This window comes from Nannospalax galili, unplaced genomic scaffold (genome assembly GCF_000622305.1).
Source record: "Nannospalax galili isolate Female #2095 unplaced genomic scaffold, S.galili_v1.0 scaffold649, whole genome shotgun sequence".
Taxonomy (NCBI): domain Eukaryota; kingdom Metazoa; phylum Chordata; class Mammalia; order Rodentia; family Spalacidae; genus Nannospalax; species Nannospalax galili.
In genome coordinates, this window is record NW_008359093.1 from 997,091 (window position 1) to 1,022,665 (window position 25,575).

The 25,575-nt window shown below is 46.8% G+C and overlaps 1 protein-coding gene across 1 annotated transcript in view; it reads left to right on the forward strand.

Moving 5' to 3' along the window:
* Nucleotides 1-1,188: 1,188 nt before the first annotated feature.
* The window catches only part of LOC103725517 (vomeronasal type-2 receptor 26), a 25,671-nt gene continuing 1,284 nt past the window's right edge, over nucleotides 1,189-25,575 (forward strand). Inside the window, 6 exon segments of the mRNA XM_017795514.1 lie at nucleotides 1,189-1,443; nucleotides 12,723-12,815; nucleotides 17,466-17,871; nucleotides 17,874-18,262; nucleotides 20,478-20,687; nucleotides 23,667-23,790. Coding sequence (XP_017651003.1) covers nucleotides 1,189-1,443; nucleotides 12,723-12,815; nucleotides 17,466-17,871; nucleotides 17,874-18,262; nucleotides 20,478-20,687; nucleotides 23,667-23,790 — 1,477 coding nt within the window.

The following is a 25,575-nucleotide window of genomic DNA, read 5'->3' on the forward strand; positions in this document are numbered from 1 at the left end:
CTTCACTGGACAGATTCGCTCTCCAGGACACCCCTGAAGTCCTCGACCAGGCCAGGAGGAGCCCTACCTTCCTTACTGATCATGTATCCCCACCAGGGAACCTGTGGTGTCTGGTGCTTAACAGACCATCCCCAAGCAGCCTCAGAGGAAAGGCCTAGTGAAGCTTGAGCACAGTCAGCCCAGTAGAGCCTGAAAAAAAGTCTACTTTGCTGAGAGGAGGCTCAGGTGGGGCCTGCTTCTCCTCCTGGTTGTCATTGCCCCCCCCCACTGCCTCCACCCAGAGGAAGAAAGCCTTCAGCCTGCTGAGCAAAGATTTCTTCCTTCAGGAGTTGATCTAGAAGGCACAAGGCACCAGGGTCTCCCACCTCCTCATCCACCTCCTCTGCTGCCTGCGAAGTCTGCCTTGAGAAGGTCATCCAGGTGGGTGCTGCTGACATGGTGTTGTGCCCTTCTCTAGAATCTGGACCTCCAGGGGCCAAATCTGGCTCAGGCCCAGCCAGCCATTCTAGGAGTGAACCAAAATCATTTCCCTCTCCTCCACCACCTCCTCCTCCTTCTCTTCCTCCTCCTGCTCCTTGGGGAGGCTGAAGAGGATGCTGGCCCGGCACCCACATGGCCACACTCGGGGCACTTGTACTAGGCAGAGCTGGTCCAGGTGTCTCTCCTGCCAGCCCTGGCTGGCGTGGGGCCAGGCGCATCCCTACTGGGGATGGGGAAACTTCTGGGGCCCTGGGGAGGTGGAGGAGCAACTGTGGCTCCTGGACACCCGTGCTGGTTACTGCCAGCTGCTGCTGCTGCTGCTGCTGCTGCTTCGCGGGGGGTGACGCGCTCTGCGGTTCAAAAACCAGATGTGGATTCTGTCCTCGGGGAGTCCTGTCTTTCGCGCCAGTTCCTCCCTGGCGGCAAAGCCAGGGAATCGGTTCCTCTCGAAGGCTTGGACCAGAATCCCAATCTGAGCAGCACTGAGGCGAGTACGCTGGCGTCGGCCTTCCTTCGGGGTGCCTCCCGCCCGAGGTGCCCGCGTCCCTCTCAGCAGCGGGGCGCGGAGCTGTCGGTGGTCTTCAGGTAGGCGCTGCGGCTGCTGGGCTACTCCTCTTCCTCCTTCCTCCTCTCCCCCTCCTGCTCCTGCTCCTCCGGCTGCCCCTCCTCCTGGCAGGGGCCCTGGGCAGAGGTCTCTGGAGGGCCCCGATGCGCCGCTTCTCAGGGCAAAAGCTGCGCGAAGGGCGGCCTTGTGACTGGGCTGCCACACCGTCTTCCTCCTGCGGAGGGACTCCCTGGGCACGCAGCAGCTATTGCTGCCGGACTGGCTCCGAGCCTCCATGCTGGGAAGGAAGCCTCGCCTCGCCTTGCTCTGCGGGAAGTCTTCGGAGGGTCGAGGGCAATTGGACAGCTCCCAGAAGCAGCAGCTGCAGCTGCGACAGCCTCCAGCAGGGATCACCACCGGTCAGTCTGCCCCTCTCTGCCTCTCTTCCACTCGGTCCCAGGCGCGCTCCCTCCGCTCCTTAAATAGCCCTGCAGCAGGCGGCCCTCGCCAGCGATTGGACCGCAGGGCCGCAGCCCGCCCCCCCCACCCGCGTGGGGAGCTTGCCATTGGTCCTAATCCTAACCCTAACCCTAACCCACCCTCCCATCCTCCCTCCTTCTTGGGCCAGCGCCTCCCTGTGCCCCTCCCTCTCTCCCTCCCTCCAGGGGAATTCACATGCCAGCCTGGGCCAAGGACTCATCTGAACACATTAGTCCCTCTCTACCGCAATTCCTCTGCTTTTGCCAGAACACCTGGCCCTCTCCTGCCTCGAAGACTTCCACTCCAGCCTCCGCCAACTTGCTCCCCTGCCTCTCTTCCTCTGGCAAATTCGGGGATGCCTGTGAAGACCCACGCTGGGGTTTGGGGGCAGCTTCTGACCTGGGGTGGACCATTGGCCTTCTCGTTTGCACCTTTTGAAGAGGGAGAAGAGGAGTTGACTTCCAAAAGCCTGGGAAAAAGAACCAACAGAAGGAAGGAGGGAGGGAGGGAGGGAGGGAAACAGGAAGGGGACAGGGCGGGAGGGATAAAGGGAGAGAGAAAGAAGAGGGGAGGGGAGAGGAGAGGAGGAACCTCATTCTCTTGTAAGGGTTCAGAAAACAGGCGTTGACTTCCACCAGCCTGGAAAGAAGAACCAGCAGAAGGAAGGAAGGAGGGAGGGAGGGGGACACATGCAGGGATAGTTTTCATAGACATAAATTAAAAATAAAATATAAAATAGGTCTAGTTAGACTTGAATTTCAGATAACAGTGTGGGGTTTTCTTTCTTTTTTGGAAATTTGAGTCTAAGATTTGTTATATTAGTTTTTTCATACAATTATAGCAGAGTAAACATTTTCATATAAGTATTTTCAGTGTAGCCTTGGCCTATAGTAGCCTTTCAAATTTAGTAAATAAAAATGCAGGAAGCTGTTACATTTAAATTTCAGGTAAGCAATGAACACTTGTAGAATCTGTATGTGCCATATTTAGCATGTTTTAAATAATTTGTATGTATCACATATAAGTAATTTAAACTATAAATTTTGGGACTGGGGAGATGGCTCAGTGGTTAAGAGCACTGACTGCTTTTGCAGAAGACCTAAGTTCAAATCCCACCACCCACATGGAGGCTAACGACGGTGGTCTGTAACTGTAGCTAACCCCCTTGTCCTTTAAAGGCAATAGCACTCTGCTCACCAATAGTTAACAGGCTCCTAACACTTGGCTCACTAACAGCTAACAGACTTCTTTGGACTTTGTTGATATAGAGGCTTGAGGAGGGGACAGTCTGCTCCCAGTATGCAGCAAAGAAGACCAGTCAGCTGTCCTTGGGATGCAGGGCAGGTATACACTCCCCCACCCCCTACCAGGACATCAAGCAGTAAGAGTGTACCTCCATGGCCTGTGTTTCTGGGCTCCAGGTTCCTGCCTCAGCTTCCCTTCATGATGGACTATAAGCTGTAAGCCATTTAGACCCTTTCCTCCCCAACTTGGTTTTGGTCAGGGTTTTTACCACAGCAATAGAAAGCTAAGACACCTGCACTCTTGTTTTTCTCTAAACACTAATAAAAGTGCCCTCCAGCTTCACAGAACTTGTAGGCACTGACTCTCTCACCACACACATAACATACACACCGTTCCTCTACAAGAACAGCCAGTGCCCTTAACTGCTGAGCCATCTCTCCAGCCCAAGGTGACCTTCTTTACCTCTCCTGATTTAGTCTGAAGTCTATTTTTGTCAGATATTAAAATTACAACCCTGCTGGGTGTGGTGGCACACGCCTTTAATCCCAACACTCGGGAGGCAGAGGCAGGTGGATCCTCTGTGAGTTCGAGGCCAGCCTGGTCTACAGAGTGAGTTCCAGGCAGATGGAGCTACAGGGAGACCCTGTCTCAAAAAGACAAAAAAAAATTACAACCCTGGCTTGTTTCTTGGTGCCATTTTCTTAGAATAAATTTTCCATCTGGTCACCATTAGATGGTGCCTAATCTTAAAGGTAAGATGAGTTTCATTTTTTAAAGTATTTTATTTAGAGCCATGTGTGGTGGCACATGCCTTTAATCTTAGCACTTGGGAGGCAAAAGCAGGCAGATCGCCATGAGTTCCAGGCCAGCCTGGTCTACCTAGTGAGTTCCAGGCCAAGTGAAGCCACAGGGAGGCCCTGTCTCAAAAAGACAAAAAATATGTTTTATTTATTATTTTTTTACGTGTATGTGTGTATTGCCTCCATGTATGTAAATGCACCATGTCATATAATGCCTGCAAAGTCAGAAGAGAGCATCAGAGCCCCTGGAACTGAATTTAAAGATGGTTGTTAGCCACCATGTGCATGCTGGGAATTGAATACAGGTCCTCTCCAAGAGCAGTCAGTGCTCTTAACTAAGTCATCTCTCCAGCTCCGAGATAAGGGTCTTGTAGACAACAAATAGATGGATTTTTTTCTTAATCCATTCATCTAGTCTATGTCTTTTGACTGGGGAATTGAGGTCATAGATATTTAAAGTTATTATTGAAAGATGTGTTTTGGTTACCATCCTTATAATTTCTGTTCCTGTTCTGTTCCTATTTTGTGTTTCGATAATTATAGTTTCATGTGTTTTCTTTCTGCAGCCCCTTGGGTAGGGTCCTTTCTTTCTTCATTCCTTTGTGTTTCTTAGAGTATTCTCTATAGGGCTGGTGTGGTGGACATGAATTCTTTCAATTGATTTGTATAATGGAAGATTTTTCTTTCCCATTCGACTAGGATAGATAGTTTTTCTGAGTAAAGAAAGCTGGGTTGGCATCTATGACCATTTAGAACTTGGAATACTTTGCTTCATGCTCCTCTGGCTTTTATAGTTTGCATTGAAAAGTCGGCTATAGCTGGGTGTGGTTGCACATGCCTTCAGTCCCAGCACTCATTAGGCAGAAGCAGGTGGATCTCTGTAAGATCAAGGCCAATCTGGTCTACATAGCAAGTTCCAGGCCAGCTGTGGCTACAGAGAGACCCTGTCTCAAAATAAAAAAAAAAAAAAAGAACAAAAGTCAACTGTAATTATGATAGATTTTCCTTTATATGTAACCTGTTATTTTTCTTTTGAAACTTTCATTACCATCTCTCTGTTCTGTATATTTGATAGATTTACTATGATATTCCATGGGGAGTTTCTGTTCTGGACCTGGCTAATTGGTGTTCTGTGTGCTTCTTGTATCTATATTGGTTTGTCTTTCATTAATTTAGGGAAATTTCTCCCATAATCCTGTTGAAGATCTGGTCAATGCCATGTACCTGAGATTATTTTCCTACCTCTCTGCCTATACTGCATAAGTTTTCCCTTTTCATGGTGTCCCACATTTCCTGCATATTCCATTCCTGTGTGTTTAACATTTTTTCATATTCTTTGCTCGAGCGGTCCAATTCTTCTACTTTGTCTTCTGGTCTTGATGCTCTGATTTCCATTTCATTCATTCTGTGGATGAAGCCTTTTCCTGTCATTTCAAGTTGGCTTATTGGGTTTTTCCATTTCAGCCTGAATTTTCTTCACATTTCTGTCTCTTTGGTGAATCCACTTTCAAAGCCTGAATTGTCTTTGCATTTCTTTCAGCCATATACAGTATTACCTCAAGATTCAGTCAGGAGTTTATTCCTGTCCTCTTTGAGTTCTTTGAATTGTTTGTTTGTGTATAAATTTGTTGAATTGTTGGAACAGGTTTATGATTTGCTCTTTTAAATTGTGTGTCCTTGGATTCCTATAGGTAGTTATTGTAGAACACTTCTGTAAAACCAGTGGGGTTTGGTGGGGACATACTATTTTGGGTTTTCATCTTATTTGTGTTTTTTACTGTAGTCTGGGTATATGGATTTCATTTGTTGGTTGTATGCCTTATAAACTCATGCCTGCCTTTCTTGAGTTGAAGTTTATTTTTATATCGTTGCTCTAACTTGGTTGCTTTCTGATTAGATATGAATAGTTTGTCTGTGCTTCGTGTTCTCCTTTTTGAGTTTTTTATTGGAAGGACTAGATGGATCCAGGCAGGCTAGTCAGGAGCTCTCCAGGAAAGCCAAGGAGCCTAGGTCCAAGTCAAAGTGATGTGGATCATCTGGGTCAATTCTAAGCTAAGGGAGAAAGTGTGGGCCCTGGAGCCGTCATATGTGGATAGTCCCAAAGAAGGTGGATAGTGATCTGGGGTGCAGAGGATCTGGATAGTAGTCAGGAGCTCTCTAGCAGCACAGCAGGAAGGGACCTAGTACCAAGGAGGGACAATATGGACAGGGTAGGCTGGTTCTAACCAGCTAAGCAGAATAGATATGAGCTCCAGAGCAGTGCAAATCTTTTTTTTATCTGTTTATTTGCCTTTTATGTGTATGAGTATACTGCCTGCATGTAGGTAAGTGCACCCGTGTCATGTAATGCTCTCAGAGGTCAGAAGAGAAACTTGAATTCCCTGGAACTGGAGTTACAGATGGTTGTTAGCCACCATGTGGGTGCTGAGACTCAAGCCAGGGTCCTCTACAAGAGCAATCAGTGCTCTTAACCACTGAGCCATCTCTCCAGCCCCACAAATCTTAATTTTTTAAATTTATTTTTATGTTATATGTATGTGTGCTCCTGCATGTTTGTAAGGACACGTGTGCATGTAATGCCTGCAGAGGGCAGAAGAGGGTATCAGATCTCCTGGAACTGTAGTTACAGATAGCTGTTCTCACCATGTGGGTTCTGGGAACCAAAACTGAAGCTTCTTTAGGGATGGATCTCCTTGCAGTCCATCTGGCTTGGAACTCACTATGTAGACCAGGTTGGCCTGGATCTCACAGAGACCCACCTGCCTCTGCCTCCCAAGTTCAGGGATTAAAGGCGTGCACCACCACTTCTAGCTGCAACCAGTGTTCCTGCTCAATGAGCCACCTCCCCAGCCCCCTTATGTTCTCATGTATTTATGAAGTAAATATGTTTTACTGAGATATATCCCACATGGCACTTAATTATCCCTTGTTTTTTAATTAAAATATTTACATTTATATAGTTAATTATTTATTCGTGTATGTTTTTTGTGATTATGAAAGCATGTATGCCTGCATGTGTGTGTGTGTGTGTGTGTGTGTGTGTGTGTGTGTGTGTGCGTGCCATGGTACACCAATGGAAGCCAAAAGACAACTTTTGGGAGTCAGTTCTCTCCTTCCATTATGTGGGTTCTGGGGATCAAACACAGGTAACAGACTTGGTGACAAGCACCTTTACCAACTGAGTCATCTTGCCAGCCCCCTTGAACTCTTTCACAGAGTGTTTTGCCATACAGCTGACTCTTAAACAACATGGATTTGAACATGTATTAGATACGCACAGATAATAGCATTTTAAAATAATTTATGATTCAAAAATTATAGACCTGTTATGAAAACATAAGTTTTTGGAGGGCATGGGACCTGACTGTAATCTTAGCATTCAGGGGGCTGACTAAGCGGATTCTGAGTTCATGATCAGCATGAGCTACATCGTGAGACTGTCTTTAAAAAGTTTAAGGTCCAAATTCTCCACATGACTTTTTTGTCTTTTTGAGACAGGATCTTCCTGTACCCCAGCTGGCCTGAAACTCACTATGTAGATCAGGCTGGCCTCAAACTTATAGAGATCTACCTACCTCTGCCTCCAGACTGCTGGGATTAAAGGCGTATTTTTTTAAAATATTTTCAAGTGTGTGTGTGTGTGTGTGTGTGTGTGTGTGTGTGTGTGTGTTGTGGTAGTGGTTGTGTGTGTATGCTCCTGTGTGTATAGGTGCGGGTGTGTAGGTATGCCTGCATGTATGAAAGACAGGAGACTTGAAATTGAAATCAGGAATCTTCCTTGATTTCTCTTCTACCTTATTCAATGAGGCAGAATCTCCAAATCAATCCCAGAGTTCACAGATATAGCTAGTCTTAATAGCCAGCTTGCTCCAGTGATTCCCAGTCTCTGCCTCCAAGGCTGGAATTACAGGTGAGCCACCACACCCACCCAGAATTTAATTGGGATCTGAGGATCCAAAATCTGGTCGTGACACTTTCAAGGCAAGGGCCTTAACACTGACCCATCTCCCCAGTCCTTCTCCACATTCTTAAACATATTTTCATTTTACAAAAGCTATTCTATAGGGTGTGGGCAGATAGTATCTGCTGTGAAGCAATTTCTTTTGAATTAAAACTTGCCTACCTGGAGTAAGGAGTGAGAATCAAAGCACTCAGGAAGCTAATAAAATTTATAAGCCTCAGCAATTTCTAAATTTCTGACTCGCAACCTCAGAAAGCTACACAGTTCAGAAGGCCTTGCCTTGGGGTTATATATCAGTCAACAATTGATGGGGGAGAGGACCCTCTTCCGTGGAGCTGCCTGTCAGTTTAGAAGGGAGCTCAAAGGATGCAGCTGTCCATGAGTCATCCCCCATGCTGGGGCGGGTTTTTCAGTGATGCAGCTTGCCACAAGTTGCCCATGCTCCTTAAGTAATCCCAGTTCACCTACTGACACCAAACCAGATTTGAGTGAAACCATTTCTTTGGTCTGTCATTAGTGCTCTATGTGGGGTAAATAGATACTAGTTCCCATCTATGGACAAAAATCCCACAACACTACCTCACTGTGGTTTTAATTTTCATACTATTTTATTTGTTATTTTATGTGTAGGAGTGTTTTGACTGAGTTTATATAACTGCACCCCTGTGTTCAGTACCTGCAGAGGACAGAAGAAGGCATTGGATCCCTGGAACTAGATGTACACACTGTTGTTAGCTGCTGTGTGTGTGCTGGGAACCAAATCTGGATTCCCCACAGAGCATCCAGTGCTCTTAAGAGCCTAGCTGTCTTTCCAGCTCCCCACACTGTTTTTAATTTGCACATGCATGCTTGGTGACAGGGAATGTTGGATACCTTCCTTTTTGCTTGGAGAGCTCCTCCCTTGTCTCATGAGTATGAAAGCAATACGTTACCTCTACAGGGGGCTGTTCTCATCTCAGCTGTACTCTGCTGCCTGAACGTAGCTCCGTGATCACAGAGACGCACCACCTCAGCTTTGGTAGCTTCGGCCGGCTGAAGACATTCTCTCCTACTTGAAACTTTTTGCTTGGTGGCTCAGAAAGGAGGGAAGCCCAGGGCATCTCATGAAACTGAAGACATTTCTACCTCCAGATGTTTTCGGTGAGGTAGGAGGAGGGGTCACAGGTTGTTTGCTTCCTGTACCCTCCTGTAGCCTCTCTCCAAAACAGTGCCCTGGGCATCCTGAGCACAGCTCTTCCAGTTTGTACAGGCCCCTTAGGAAACAGTCAAGACCCACTGTCACCCTCCCTGTAGTCTGAAGTTGACGCACTGTGCTATAGCCTAGGAAACCACAGAAGGGTGTAAAACTTTTAATAGCTCTGGGACTTAGTAAACACCCAGCTCCAGCTTGGCATCAGTGTTTTCCCCACAGTGTAAAACCCTGGAATTCCCAGTATGGTTCTAGTCTCAGGTCTTGATCAAGGGCAACCTCCCAGATAAAACCCCAGATCACTGCCAGCCACTGCCCTATATGGGGCTGTCCTGTCATCGGCTGTACAGCTCCCAGCAGGCATATGGCTGTGTACCATGCTTTCTGCTATGCTTGGCTGTCTCTCTGGGGGTGCCCTTTCTGGACCAATAGGCTGGAGGCTGCCAGGGAAGAGCCTTCGCTTTGACCGTCCTGGGGATGTAATTGTGGGAGGCAGCTTCTCCATCTTCGAATTTTATAATGTTACCCAATTTGATTTCAGGAACCCGCCTGCTGGACTGGAGGCATCAGGGTGAGTGCTGGATGGGGGGCGGGGGAGAATCTCTGAAAGTCAGGAGCACCTTCATGGGGGTCTCTGAAGCCTTGGGCTTATTCTCAGGATGGAGCTGGATGGCTACTATCATCCTGCCTCTCTGATTGATGGGGCATATTGCCCTTGGCTCACAGCATCTCTCTGTCTTTCTTGTTTGTACCAGACTGCACTATAGGCTGCTTGTGTACTGGCTGTAGTGGATGGACTCCACAGATCATGCAGGGATCCTGGACCCTCCTGTCTATCCTTGGTGTTTAGAATAGTGCCTAGGCTTCAGGTATTGGTGGCACACACCTTTAAACCCTGCACTTGGGAAGCAGAGAGTGTAGATGTCACTGAGCTGGAGGTCAGCAGGGTCTATGTAGCCAGTCTAGCCAAGGGGTGCATGGTGAGGACCTGTCCCAAAAAATAGTGCCTAGGTAGGCATGTTTGTTGAATGAATAACTGTGGAATAAATAGATATCTTCCTCAGTTAGTTATCAACCCCTGCGTTTCTGTCTGTATTTCCTTTGTTTATTTTCTTGAAGACTATGTCATATAGCCCAGTCCAGCCTCCAAATCTCTATGTAGCCAGCGATGGCCATGAATTTCTGATCCTCCTGCCTCCGTCTCCTGAGTGCTTGGATTCAGGTAAGCACCACCACACCCAGTTCAAGAGGTGCTGCAGATCAAACCCAGGGTTTCCCGCATGCTGGGCAAGCACTCTATCAACTCAGCCCAAACCCCTTTCCCTCCCTTTTTTGGTTTTTCCAGACAAGGTCTCCCTGTAGCCCCAACTAGCCTGGAACTCACCATGTAGAACAGGCAGCCCTCCATCTCACAGACTCTGCCTGCCTTTGCCTCCTGATTCCTGGGATGAAGGGTGTACACCACCATGCCCAGCTTCATTTTCCCCATTTTTGTGCTGGGTTTCCCAACCTGTCATTGTATACAGTGGTTCCCAGCTACTGGTTATTGATTTTTCTTAAGTGTCTGTTAAGCTTTATTTTACACCAAAATGAGTGTGAGGTTTGTCACTACGGTTCCAGCATTCAGGAGGCTGAGGCAGGACGATTGTGAGCTTTAGGCCAGATTCAGCTACATAGTGAGACCCTGCCCCCAATAAAGTTGTCAAAGTGTTTTTTAAAGTAACTTCACTCATTTTGTATCTGACCAAAAATGCACGAGACTCTAAGCCTTTCTCACTCTCACCACCGCCTGATATGGTCACTTTATTTTGAGACAGAATCTCGCTCTGGGACCTGGATTAGTCTGGAACTCACTACACAATCCTGGCAGGCCGCAAACTTCTACTTAAGTTTTCAGGTATCGGATTTATAGACAAAGGCCACCACACAGGCTTGACAATGTTTGTTCAGACAGGGTAGACCAGGCTAGCCTAGACATCACTACCCTTCCTGCCTCAGTCACCTGAGTGCTGGGAACACAAGTGTGTGCTACCATACCTGCCTACAATATTATTTTTTTAAGTGATGAATAATAATTATATACATGTATTGGGCACAGGTGATCTTTTGATAGATGCATACATTATAGAGTGATTAAATCAAACTCATCAAAAATTTGTCACTACATATTTTTTGGTAATGTGGCTATTTAAAATATATTCTGTTATAAATCAAGTGTGGTGGCTACCCATATAATCCCAGCAGGTGAGAGGTGGAGACAGGAGGATCAGAAACTCAAGGTCACAGGGACTGGGGAAGTGATTCAGTGACATGTCTGCTGTACCAGCATTGAGCCCTGAGCTCAGAGCCCCAGCAGTACCTGAAAGCTGAGCACTTGAGCATCTGTAAGCCCATTGTTGAGAGTGGGGAGGTAGGCAGACTCCTAAAGCTCACTGGCCAGCCAAGCTAGCCAAACAGAGGAGTTCCAGGCTCAGTGAGAGTCCCTGTGTCAAAAAATAAGGTGGAGAGGACCCTCTGAGATGGCTTCCAAGCCTGATGGATGACCTGAGTTCAGTCCATTGCTGAGTTCAGTCCATATCCATGTGCTGGACAACTGCAGTGTCAACTTGACACACCTGGGTTGAGGGAGCCTCAATTAGGGAATTGCCTCCATTGGCCTGGCCTGTGGCCACATCTGCGGGGCATCTTCTTGATTCTGGAGTGACATGGGAGGGCCCAGCCCACTGTGGGTGTTTCAACCCCTGAGCAGGTGGGCCTATGTTGTATAAGAAAGCAGGCTGAGCATGGGCCAGGGGAGCAAGCCAGTAAGCAGCATTCCTCCATGGCCTGTGCTCCAGCTCCTGCCTCCAGATTCCTGCCCTGAGTTCCTACCTTGGGCTCCCTGATGAACTGTGACCTGGGAGATATAAGCTGAATAAACCCTTTCCTCGCCAAGTTGGTATCGGTCACACTATTTTGGTCACAGCAACGGAGAAACAAACTAGGACGCAACGTAAGTGTGGAAAGAAAAAAACTGACTCCACAAGGTTGTTCCCTGACTTCCACATTCACCCTGTAACACATGTGGCAGATACATCACACATACACACACACACACACACACACACACACACACACACACAAGGATTGAAGAAGATACTCCAAGTTGACCTCTGGCTTCCACATGCAGGTCACAGACTTGTGTACCCACACTTACACACTTACACACAAAAGATGTCCAAGGTCATCCTCGGCTATATAGGGAGTTTGAGGCCAGACTGGGCTACATTATACTATACCTCAAAAGAAAAACCCATCTCTTGTAGACAATCAAAAGAATTGAGCAGATTCATTCTTTGACAGCATCTACACGTATGAGGTGCATTCTGTTTACCCTCACCCCTGCCTCCTGTTGGCCCCACCCACCCCTGTAACTCTGCTACCTACAGTTACACTTTCCACATTCATGACTTTTTGCTTTGTTTTTGTTTCCTACCAATTTTTCAGGGACTTCCACATGGCCACAGGTTTGGAACTGTCCACTGGAAACTGCTGGACTCACCATTTGGTGCCCAACCAAAAGCAAAGCCTGTCCCTCTCCCAGAATCCCTCAGTTGCCAATACTTCAGCAGGGAAGGGTAGGGCCTCATGAGCAGATCCCAAATTCCTGATTGGCTATTGAGGGGCTCAGTCTTGCGCAGCTGTGGTGAGGTCGAGTTTACGGTGGCTGTGCCGTACCCTAAGACAGCCTTCCCCATCTCCTCTCCATACATTCTGCCTCTTGCTCTCAGCAGTTTTGAAATATACATTCATCATTAACTGTAACCACCATGCTGTGTAACAGATCTGCAGTGATCGCTCTTGTCTCCCTGCAACTGTCTGTGTGACCACTGTCTCCTCACTCCCCGTGGCTCTCACTTGACTGTGCACAACTGTGTCTGAGTATTCGGAGCCATGTTATCATTGAGTCACTGCCTGTGTTCATTCTCCCTTGACTCACCCTAGCATGAGTGATAAACATGGGCTTCTCTTTCCCCGTGTCAGCCTGGCCCTCCTCAGGCTGCCCTGGTTGGGGAGACCCGGTCAGATCTTTCTGTCTCCATGGCCAGGCTTCTGGGGCTGTACAAGTTTCCCCAGGTGAGTTGTCCAAAGCTTTGTCCCTTCATCAAAAATTATGATGGTATTGAAATGGATGGTGATGACCACAGTCCTGAGCAGCTCCAATGTAGAGCCAGGTTCCTGCTCACAGTCTCCATGTATGCCATTGCTTCCCTCCATGGAAACTAGTTTTGAGAGAACTGTGATCTCCCTGCATTGATGAGGAAGCAGGGTTAGAGAAAATATCTCTTAAATTCACAAAATGTTCACATGTGTACGTGTCCGTGTCTCTGTATGTATTTGGGCCATTGTGCCCCATAGAGGTCAGAGGAAAACTTGTCCAAGTCAGTTCTCTCCTTCCATCATCTAGGCCCTGGGGAATTGAACTGAGGTTGTTGTGTTTGGTGGTAATTCCCTTTACACACTTAGCCATATTTTTTTAGTACTTTATCATTTTTATTTTATGTGTATGAGTGTATTTCCTGCATATATGTGAATGTACCCATGTCGTGCAATGCCACGGAGGTCAGAAGAGGGCTACAGATTCCCCTGGAACTGTAGTTAAGGATGGTTCGCAGCCACCATATGAGTGTTGGAAATCAAACCTGGGTCCTCTGCAAGAGCAGTCAGTACTCTTAACCGCTGAGCCATCTCTCCAGGCCCTACACTTAGCCATCTTCCCAGTCCACAGAGAAAAATTTTGGATCTGTAGAAGCTCATCCACCTCAGGGTGCTAGAACTGGGGTTTGAACCTAGGTAACCGGCTTATGCCACCTGCTCCACCTCAACCCCACTGATGTTCCCTGAAAGCCAGGACCTGAGTGTCATTGCCACAATGGTGCCATGACTGACAAACATGTCCTCTGAAAAGTGAATTCTTCATAGTTTTAAGAGGTGAATTGAGGATAATTTGTACAGAATACAAGTGATGAATTAAAATATTTTATGGCTTCTTTTGGTCTTTTTTGAGACAGGGTCTCCTTGTAGCCCCAGCTGTCCTGGAATTCACAGAGATCCGCCTGCCTCTGCCTCCCGAGTGCTGGGATTAAAGCCATGTGCCACCATGCCCGGCATATTTTATGAATATTTTTATTTTGTTAATCATGTATATATGTAGGTGTGAGTGTTGGTTTGTGGACACAAGTGCCAAAAGAGGGTATTGGATCTTCTGGAACTGAAGTTACAGGTGGTTGTGGGCCACATGATATAGGTGCTGGGAATCCAGCTCAGGTCTTTTGCAAGAGCAAAGCACACTCTTGACCTAAGCTATCTCTTCAGCCCCAACTGAGGTATTTAAGGTGAATAATTCAGTGACTTTTATTTTAGTATGATTATCAGAGTTTATTTGAGAACATTTTCATCTTCCTGCAGAGACCCCTCAAGCCCACTGGCTACCATGTTCCATCAGCAGATCTACCCTAACCACTAATGTCATCTAACCACTTTCTGTCCCTGTGGATTTTCCTTTCCTGGGCATTTCCCATCAATGGAATCACACAGTATAAAGATGTCTAGAATGGCTTCTTTCCCGGAAAGCAGTCTTCAGGATTTGTGTATGTTATAGCATCTGACAGAGCTTCATTCTTTCTTATCAACAACAAAAATTCCACTATATGTGGAGACCACATTTGTTTATCCATTTATCAGTTGTTAGCTGCCTTGTGGGTGCTTGGAACTGTATCTAGGTCCTCTGCAAGAGCAGCCAGTACTCTTTTTGGAGGGAGGGGTTCTTTTTGAGACAGGATCTCTAAGTAGCCCCAGCTGACCTGGAACTTACTACGTAGACCAGGCTGACCTTGAACTCGTGGAGCTCTTCCTGTCTCTGCCTTCCGAGTGCTGGGATTAAAGGCATGGGCCAGAATGCCAGGTTGCAGCCAGTATCTTAACCCCTGAGTTACCTCTCCAGCCCTTTTTGTGTTTTGGTTTTGGGTTTTTTTTTCTGTTGTTTCGGTTGAGACAAGGTCTCACTATGTAACCATTGCTGGCCTAGAGCTCCCTATGTAGACCAGGCTGATTTTTAACTCAGAGATCCACTTGCCTCTGCCTCCCAAGGGCTGGGAGTAAAGGTGTGGGCCTCATCAACAGGTATGTTTTTGTTTTTTGAGACAGAGTCTTACTCTGTAGTTCTAGCTGCCTAGGAACTCACTATGCAGATGATGCTGGCCTTCAACTTGTGGCAACAATTGTTCTGCCCAGCTATAAGGCAGGTTTATTTCTTTCCTTTTAAGTCCATGCATATTTGAACATATTGCCTATTTCTCTGTGTCTCTGTGACTACGCACACCAGTGTGTGCATGTAGAGGTCAGAGGAGGGCATGGCAGCCTCCTCCATCACTCTCCCCTTATTTCTTTGAGGCAGAGTCTCTCACAAAACCCATAGCTCAGGTTTTCTTCCCTAGGCTGGAAGCCAGCAACCCCAGCCATCCTCCTGTCTCCACCTCACCTGGAGCTGGGGTTACAAGTATGAGCAAGGTACCTGGCTTATTAATCGAGTGCTGGGATTTGAACTCCTGTCTTCATGATTGTGCGGCAAGTGCCCTTAACCACTGAGCAATCTCTACAACCCCTAAAATTCAGGCATATTTAAATGACTAGAAACCTCATTTCTTACACTGGGTATGATTATCACACACACACACACACACACACACACACACACAAAGAGAACAGGGAGAGAGAGAGGGTGAGAGAGAAAGATAGAGAAAGAGAGAGGAAGAGAGAGAGGCTGAAATTTCATTTCTTTTTTGGCATGTGGTTGTTGAGACCGCATCTCACTGTGTACCTCATGCTGTCCTTGAATCTTGCTCCTCCATGCTAATATTACAGGCAGGCACCATCAGGCCTGAAACAGAAATTTCATTTCTTGAATATAACTCAAGAAATTCTTGTTCTCCATCTTGTAGGAGTGTAAGATAAAATTCAGTTAAATGTAAGTTTCAGAGAAAAATGAATTGTCCTTAGTGTAAGTTTGTCACACTATTTCTATAAAATTACTGTTTATTGGTAATTATACATGTTTTTCAGACAAAAACTTATACTAAAACTTATTGGGGTTTATATAAAGTCCAAATTTAACTGGACATCCTGTATTTTTTTGTAAAATCTGACAGCATGGGACTGAGGAGGTGGCTTAGCGGTCAAGAGCATTGTATGCTCTTGCAGAGGGCCTGGGTTTGATTCCCAGCACCCACATGACAGTTCACAACCATCAGTAAATCCAGTTCCAAAGGAATCCCATGCTCCCTTCTGACCCCCCGCCCCGGTATTGCATGACATAGGTGCACTTACATACATGCAAGCAATACACTCATACATACAAAAAATAATTTAAGAAATTTTAAAACAATTTACAGCACTACATACATGAAAGTCAGCCTTACTCCTCTGCAAGAACCAATCCGATGTTAGTGCCTTTATGTTAAGACCTTCACATCGCCCGTTTAATTACTGCCCTCTGGTGGTGAGAGAAGGTTTTGCAGTCGGAGAAGAAGCCCTGAGGCTGAGCAGATCCATTCTGCACCTCAGCCATGGACCAAAAGCAAACTCAGACAGAACTGTGCTAGCCTCGGCTCAAAGAGCCACCCTCTCCTTTGAGAACAAGCTTTGGTCTCTTCCTTGCTCAGTTGACAAACAATATGGCAAACCAGATTCCCCATCGCTCATACCTTAAAGATTAAGGCCTGGGCTGGAGAGATGGCTCAGCTGTTAAGAACACTGGTTGTTCTTGCAGAAGACTGGGTTCGAATCCCACCACCCATATGGCAACTAAGAACTGTCCATAACTCCAGTTCCGTGGGATCCGACGGCCTCTTCTGTCCTCCACAGGCATTACACGACACAGGTGCACTTACCTACATGCAGGCAATACATGCATACACATAAAATGAAACATCTCTTTAAAAAATTAAGGCCTGAGGATAGGAGCTTATGAAGAACAATTAGCAGCTATGAAGAACAGTTCATTGGTCTCTACCAGGGATATTGAGATGGCTCACTGGGCTAAAGTGATCCTGATGGTAATCCTGATGAGAGTTCAATCCCCAGAACCCATGTGGTTGAAGAAGAAAACCAAATCCTAAAAGTAGTCTTCTGACCTCCACATCCACACTGTGGCTTTCACGTGTCCACACACACACACACACACACACACACACACACACACACAGACACACACACACACAATGTAATAAAATTAGAAAAAAGAGTGATCTATCAGCTGTGTGCAAACCAGGGTCAGAGCCAGCTTGGTGGGGCAAAGGACAGGTGCTGAGAGGGGAGCAGGTAAGGCTGGGTGCTGGGCTTCACCCTAGGAGCCACAGGGGCTGTGTCTGGAATGAATCAGCCTAGGAGGGACACAGAGGTTCTTGGTGGAATCAGAATTTTCTGAGCTTGATGCTCAAGTATTTTCAAGAAAACTCCTTTTTTATGCGTATATGTCTGGGTGAGCGTCCACCACATGTTCTCAGGTATCCATGGAGGCTAGACAAGGGTGTGGGAAACCTGGAGCCGCAGTGATGGGTGGCTGTGAACTGCCCTGTTTAGGTGCTGGGAACTCAGCTCTCCTGCAGGAGCAGCATCCTCTTTTAAGTGCCGAGTCCTCTCTCCAGTCCCTGCTCCTCACATTTCACCCTGACCTGTGCCTGGGCCCTGATCTCATCCACTCTGTTCTGTCGGGTTCTTTCTTGACAGGTCAGTTACTCATCCACACTGCCCAGCCTCAGCGACAAGACCCAGTTCCCATCCTTCCTTCGAACCCTGACCAGTGACCTCACATCCTCCCATGCAGTCACCCAGCTGATAATTCACTTTCAGTGGTCCTGGGTGATCATTCTGGCCCAGGATGACGACTTTGGGCAGCAGGCGGGCTCTCTGGCCACGGGGGAGCTAGTCCAGGCTGGTGTGTGCATTGAGTTCCACCTCCACGTCCCTTTCCAGCAGTCTCCCGAGAAGATTGAAGCTATTGTCCAAAAGGTGCAGAGAAGCACAGCCACGGTTGTCCTGGTCTTCCTGAGCAACTTGAATTTCCAGCTCATCCTGCCTGGCTTACTGCAGTTCCCTGTTGCAGGCCAGGTCTGGGTCAGCAAGCACGCTCTGCACACGGACTCGCCCTGACCATTCCAGGGGTTTCCCAGGTCTTGCAAGGCTCCTTTGGCCTTCTGTATCGCAGCAGCCGGGCGCCCGGCTTCTCTGAGTTCCTGGCTGACCTCCGCCCTAGCCAGACCCCAGAAGACATGTTTATAGAGAGGTTCTGGGAGTTCACCTTTGACTGCACCTGGCCTCACAGGAACAGCATGGTGCCAGAGCGGGTCCGGTTCTGCTCGGGCAATGAAAGTCTAAGAACAAAGCAGTATCCATTCCAGGAAGTGAGCAAAATCGACACTGCTTATGCGGCTGTCTACAGCATCGCGCATGCGCTGCAAGACCTGATGACTGGTGGGCACCAGGATGGGGCATGTACAGATGTTGGAGACTTGCAGCCCTGGCAGGTGAGGCAGAAGAATGCAGAGTGAATGATTCGGGGATGGTAGAGAAGTAGGATATTGGTTCTGACTTGACTACAGCTACAGACCCCACTCTCCTGGGAGGATGTCTTATTCTTGCTGGAGGGAGGCATCTTGGATGAGGAGTACATGCTACACGTATGATCTAAGAGGAATCTAATTCCTGTGTGATTGATTGACTAAGCCGGATGCCTGGTAAAATTTGAATTTCAGATGAACAGTGAATAGAGTTTTTTAGTGTCCCAAGTTTGAGTTTTGATAAACAGTGAATGATTTTTAGGATAGGCTTGCTGCAAGTTTGTTTTTTCCATTTTTTTCATGTTGTGTGTGTTGCATGTGCGTGTATGTATGTTTTGCAAATGTGAGGGCACTTGTGAGGGGGTCATCGAGGCATGTATGTACATGTCTCAGGTTGACGTCAGGAATCATCTTCCACCCTATTCACCGAGGCAGGGGCTCTCATTAAACACAGATTTAATCAATATGGCTAGTCTCAGCCACTGTGCTCTGGGAACCCTGGCTCTGTCTTCCTGGGCATTTGAATCCCAGGCCTCCTACTTGTGTGACAAATGCATTAACCACTGAGTGATCTCCCCAGCTTTTATTGAGTTTTCTTTTTACAAATATTCTTTGAAGACTGAGCTCAGCGGCACATACCTTTATTCCCAGCACTTGGGAGGCGGTGGAAGAATGATCTCTGTGAGATGGAGCCCAGCCTGGTCAACATAGCAAATGTCAGGCCAGCCTATGCTACAGGGAGACCCTGTACCAAAAAAGCCAAAACAAATTATTTGACAATTTCATATATGTAAAAAATGAATTTGGTCATTTCCTCCTCCAGTTTTTATATTCCATATCTATCATCTGTCTATCTATCATCTGTCTATCTATCATCTGTCTATCATCCTTCAATCTATCATCTATCTGTTCTCTATCTTCTAGTATCTATCATCTATCATTTATCTATTATCTATCACCTGTCATCTATCTATCCTCTATCATCTATTAGCTATCTTTCCATCTATCATCTATACCATCCAACTATCATTTATCTATTTTCTACTTAGCATCTATCATATAGCTATCATCTACCTATTATCTATCTTTCTATCATCTATCTATCATCTCTCTATCATCTATCTATCTATCTACCTATCTTTCTATCTTCTCCAGTCCATTCAATGTAGAGGTGAATAGCCCATGGAAGATTTGAAAGCAGACTCTCAGAGGAAATGCTGCTCACTGGTGAGGAAACCAGTTAGGGTAGAGACCAAAGAAGGGGTGTTTCATTCAATTCACTTAGATGACCTGGGTGTCTATTATCTGCCAGGTAAAGTGCATATGGTTGTAAATCAGATGGACAGTGAGAGTTGTTGGCTTTTTAGCAGAGGAAGACAGATTTCAAATTACATGAGGCCAGGCATGAGGTCCCATGCCTGCCATCCCATCAACCAGGAGGCTGAGGCAGGAGAACCCCCAGTTCAAGGCCAACCTGGACTACAAAGCAAGACCTTGTCACAAAATAAAAATACAGGAGTGTGTCAAGGTCTGTGTGTCTGTGCTGTGGGGGAAATTCAGAGCAGGTAAAGGATGAGAGGTGAGTGAAGATGGGGACATCAGGGATGTTGAGCTGCATTCCAGAAGAGTAGATGAGAAGTGATGGCATTGCAGATGGTAGGGGTGGAGCATGTACCAATCCTCACCATGGGAACAGAAAAGAGGTGGATGGCTGGAACTGAGCAAGTGTGAGAAACTGGGCGAAGTGATTGTGCATTCTAAGTGGGCTGGCTCTGGTCTGTGAAGTCCTGGTAGGGTCTGGAGTCTGCTCAGTGTGTTGGGAAGGCTGAGGACAGCAGTGCACAGCCAAGCCAGGGCCTGGAGCCAGGGCACATTGTGATGTTTTGGGGTTCCATCCACCTCTGAAAAATCATTAAAATGCAATTTTAGGGCTGGCAAGATGACTCCGGGTGGACTTGCCACCAAGGCTGACAACCTGGGTTTGATTTCAATCCTTGGGTGCCTCATGGAGGAAAGAGAGAACTGGTTTCTACAACATAGTGTGTGGTGTGTGTGTGTGTGTGTGTGTGTGTGTGTGTGTGTGACTGGCACTGGTGCATTTCAGACACCAATAGCCTATGCCACTTTGGGCCAGTCCCAAGTTGGCCATGGTCACTCTCCAATGTCACCCTTCCTTTCCCAGCTGCTTCACGCCCTCAGGAAGGTGCACTTCAAGACTCCTGATGGGACTGAGATTATGTTTGATGCCAATGGAGATTTGGTGGCACAATTTGACATTTTCCAAGGGCAGAGGACCCATGAGGGTGGGTTCAAATTGGCCCACATAGGCATGATTGACCCTTGGACCTCTTCAGAGAACAGAATGGCGGTCCATTTGAAGGAGGACATCCAAGTGAGTTTCCTGCATGTGTAGACGAACCCTGTCCTTGTGTAGTAGGGCCAGAGGAAAACTCGGAGGTCAAAGGTCCTTGACTCTGTTTGATGCATGAAGCAGATGTTGTTCTAGACTGAGCCAGTTATAACTGTTTATGCTGTTTACCTAATATGAGACCTTTCTATGGGGTGGGGAAGACCTGTATTCACCACTGAAAATTAAAATAGTAGAGCTGGGGCTGGAGAGAGTTCTCAGTGGTTAAAGCACTTCCCATACAAATATGAGGACCAGAGTTTGAGTCCACAGAACCCATGTAAATGCCAAATGAGGTCAATGGCCCACCAGTAATTCCAGTCTCGGAAGTGGGACACAAGGGACCCAGAACAAGCTGGCCAGCAAGACCAGTCATATCAGAGAGCTCTGGGTTAGACTGAGAGACCTTCCTTAATGGATAAGTGGGAAGAGCAATTGAGGATGATTCCAAATAGCAATCTCAGGCACACACACACACACACACACACACACACACACACACACACACACCAAGTATACACACATGTACACCACACACAAGAGAAAAGGGAAAAGAAAACATCAGAGCTGCATACATCGAATTGGAACCTGCATCTGCAGCTCCCTTGAGGGCATTTTTCAAGCCATAACAATTCTTAACAAAATCTTAACAAAATCAGCTGCTGTTTGGGACAGGTGTGTCATGGTGTCTACTGTGGCCCATGGAAACACCCCAGCTTCCTGTCCAGTGACAGTGGGCGTGAGATCCTTTCTTCTGCAACCTTGTCTAACTTTGTTCTTGACGGCATCTCCAGTCAATGCCGTTAAGGTTTTCCAGTTCAGAATGAGGCTCCAGTTCTCAGATATCTTAGAGACACACACGTGATCAGTGTCCAGCAGGTTGTCTTAAAGTACTTTTCAATGAACGTAATCTACAGAGGGTTTTCTGTTCCCTTCTGCGGTGGGGGAACCCCAGCATCCACACCTCCCTCTTCATAACTCTTGTCTGTGCCAAGAGAAGCCAAGCCATCCTTTTCAAGTGCCATGTATATAAAGTGACCTGTGAGTGTGCAAGGGAAAGGTGTGTATGTTGTGTGTGTGGTGAGAGGGTCAGTACCTACAAGTTATGTGAAGCAAGAGGACACTTTTATTAGTGTTTAGGAGAAAAATAACAGTGCAGGTGTCTCAGTTAGCTTTCTATTGTTGTGGTAAAAACACTGACCAAAACCAAGTTGGGGAGGAAAGGGTTTATTTGGCTTATAGCTCACAGTCCATCATCAAGGGAAGCTGAGGCAGGAACCTGGAGCCCAGGAACACAGGCCATGGAGGTACAGTCTTACTGGCTTACTGTCCTGGCCCATCCTCAGCCTGTTTTCTTTTAGCTTATATATATTTTATATTTTATTTAGTAGTTCTATTTTATATATGTGAGTATAGTGCCTACAAGTATGTAAATGTACCCATGTCATGCAGTTCCTGCAGAGGTCAGAAGTGGGTGTCAGATCTGCTGGAACTGAAGTCATGGACAGTTGTTTACCACCATGTGAGTGCTGGGAACTGAACCCAGGACCTCTGCAAGAGCAGCCAGTGCTCTTAACCACTAAGCCATCTCTAGAGCCCTTCAGCCTGCTTTTTTTTTCCAGTCTTTTTGAGACAAGGTCTCCCTGTAGCCTCAGCTGGCCTGGATTTCACTATGTAGACCAGGCTGGCCTTGAACTCACAGAGACCCATCTGCCTCTGCCTCCCAAGTGCTGGGACTAAAGACGTGTGTCACCACATCCAGCCATTAGCCTGCTTTGTAATACAACACAGGACTACCTGTCCAGGGGTGGCATCGCTCACGGTGGGCTGGGTCCTCCCATATCACTCAACAATCAAGAAAATGCCCCACAGACATGGCCACAGGCCAATCTAATGGAAAGAAACTTCTCAAGGTTTCCTCTACCCAGGTGTGCCAAGTCGACAACTGGCACTATCGGTCCCAGCAGGCAAGCTGTAATCTCAACAATTATATGAAGGAGGGAGTTGGGAAGAAGAACGAAATATATGCCTTTTGAGTTAGGCATAGAGGCCAGCAACTGGTCCCATGGCAGACAAGCAGTCACATGGCATGTTGAGGCGGGGAGGGGACCTTCAGAGAACGCTCAGGAAAGTCCAGAGTGCCAGGGAAAGCACACCAGCATTGTAGTTTGCTTTCTGCTGCTGTGATAAAACACCAACCAAAAACCAACTTGTGGGAAAAGGAAAGGGTTTATTTTTAGTCTTATACTTCCATGCCCCAGTCCATCACTGAGAGAAGTTAGGGCAGGAACTCAGGCAGGAACCTGGAGGCAGGAACTGAAGCAGAGACCATGGAAGAATGCTGCTTACTGACTTGCTTCCTCTCACTGGTTCAGTTAGCTTTCTTATACAGCTCAGGACCCCCTCCCCAGGGATAACACTGCCCACAGTAATCTGAACCATATCAACGAGCCATTTTAAAAATGCCTCACAGACATGATAACAGGCCAATCGATCAGATAACTTCTTCAATTGAGGTTTCCTCTTCCCAAGTCACTCTGGTCTGTTTCAAATTGACAAAAACTAACCACATCTGGGCACTGGCCAGAATCTAAAAGAAAGAAAAACAGATTAAAAAACAGAAGGAAAAAGGAAAAAAATGAACTTTTTGAGTAATTCAGACTAGCAGGTACACTTGACTGAGGTGAATGGTAATAGCTCGGTAAGCGAACGTCGGTCCATACAGTTCTCAATGTCGGAGCCCCAGAGAGACAGGAAAGGCCTTAATTCATATTTCACCCTTAGCCACGGACAACCCATCCTTCACTACACTCAAGGGTACCCCGTCAGTCTGGCATCTTGTGTGACAGAGATGTTTCCTGAAAGACACCTCATCATGTGGGCTGAAAGGTCTGTCTCTCAGGGTGGGGTCAAGCATCTGTATCCCTGGACAGTCACTGGTGTCACCATGTTCACTGTTACCAGGTGCCTACCTCCATCTGCAGCACTAGCTGCCCTCCAGGGTTCAGCCAAATGTCCCGGCCAGGAGCGCCCCACTGCTGCTTTGATTGCAGTCCCTGCCCCGAGGGACAGTTTGCAGACCAAAAAGGTAAAGACACATGGGGCTGGAGTCTAGGGGGCCAACAAGGCACCGGGAGCCTCTTCCATTTCCCCACCCACTGAGTTGTTGCCCAGTCTCCAGGTCGATGCGGACTTTCTGTGCTGATGCTGTCGAGAACGCTATTCTTCTATTCTTGCAATTGGTTTAGGGTAAATTCTTTTTTGTATCTTTCTGGTCTTTTTGAGACAGGGTTTTCCTGTAACCCCAGCTTGACTGGAACTCACTATATAGACCAGTCTAACTTGAACTCACAGAGATCCTCCCACCTGCCTCTGCCTCCCGAGTGCTGGGATTAAAGGCCTGCACTACCAGGCCCAGCCTAAATTTTTTTTTTTTGCATTTCAATAAATTTATTAAAAGGTATATCTCTTAGTACCAAACATAGTGGTAGTTGGTTAGGTTACATCTGTGGCTCAAAATTAACACTGGTGTTTCCAAAATTGAAGTATATCAGCCTTTTGGAAAACCTGAAAAGTTATCCACAAAACATGTTTTTTTTAATTTTATTTTACTTTTATGTGTATGAATGTTTTGTCTATATGTATGTAAGTGCACTATGTGTGTGGCCCATGGGTGTGCATTTCCCTCAGAAGTCAGACAAGAGGATCTCTGAAGCTTGTGACCAGCCATTGTAGTCAAATCAATGAGCTACAGGTTCAATTAAAAACCCTGTCTCAAATACTGAGATGGAGGAGCTGGAGAGATGGCTCACTGGTTAAGAGCACTGACTGCTCTTGTAGAGGACCCAGGTTTGATTCCCAGCACCCAAATGGCAGCTAACAACTGTTCATAACTCCAGTTCCAGGGGATCCAACACCCTCTTCTGGCTTCCACAGGCAATATACTCATACACATAAAAATAATAAATAAACTATTTTTAAATAATGAGATGGAGGGAGTCGGGTGTGGAGGCAGGTGTCTTTAATCCTAGCACTTGGGAGACAGAGGCAGGCAGATCTCTGTGAGTTCAAGGCCAGCCTGATCTACACAGCAAGTTCTAGACCAGCTGGAGCTACAGGGAGATGCTGTCTCAAAAAGACCAAAAACAAAAATGAGATTGAGGGATTGGTGATAAGGCCCAATGGTTGAGGTACTTGCAACCAACCCTGACTACCTGAAGTTGATCGCTAGGATCCACATGGTTGAAGGAGAGAAACGACCACTGCATGTTGTCCACTGAGCTCCACATCCACGCTGAAACATGTACATGCTCACACACACATATACACACAAGATAAATAAATTTGGTAAAAACAAGATTAAGAAATTAGGTGCCCTTTAATCCTACTACACGGGAGGCAGAGGCAGGCAGATCTCTGTGAGTTCAAGGCCAGCCTGATCTACATAGAGAGTTCCAGGCCAGCTGGAGCTACAGGGAGATGCTGTCTCAAAAAGACCAAAAACAAAAATGAGATTGAGGGATTGGTGATAAGGCCCAATGGTTGAGGTACTTGCAACCAACCCTGACTACCTGAAGTTGATCGCTAGGATCCACATGGTTGAAGGAGAGAAACGACCACTGCATGTTGTCCACTGAGCTCCACATCCACGCTGAAACATGTACATGCTCACACACACATATACACACAAGATAAATAAATTTGGTAAAAACAAGATTAAATGAGGTTGAACGGGTGCGTGAGGAGCTCAAGGTTTTCCTCAGCCATACACATGAGACTACATCACAACAAGAACAAAATGTCTCACATAAAAATAAACAATGTAGAGGCTGGAGAGATGGCTCAGCGGTTAAGAACACTGGTTGTTCTTGCA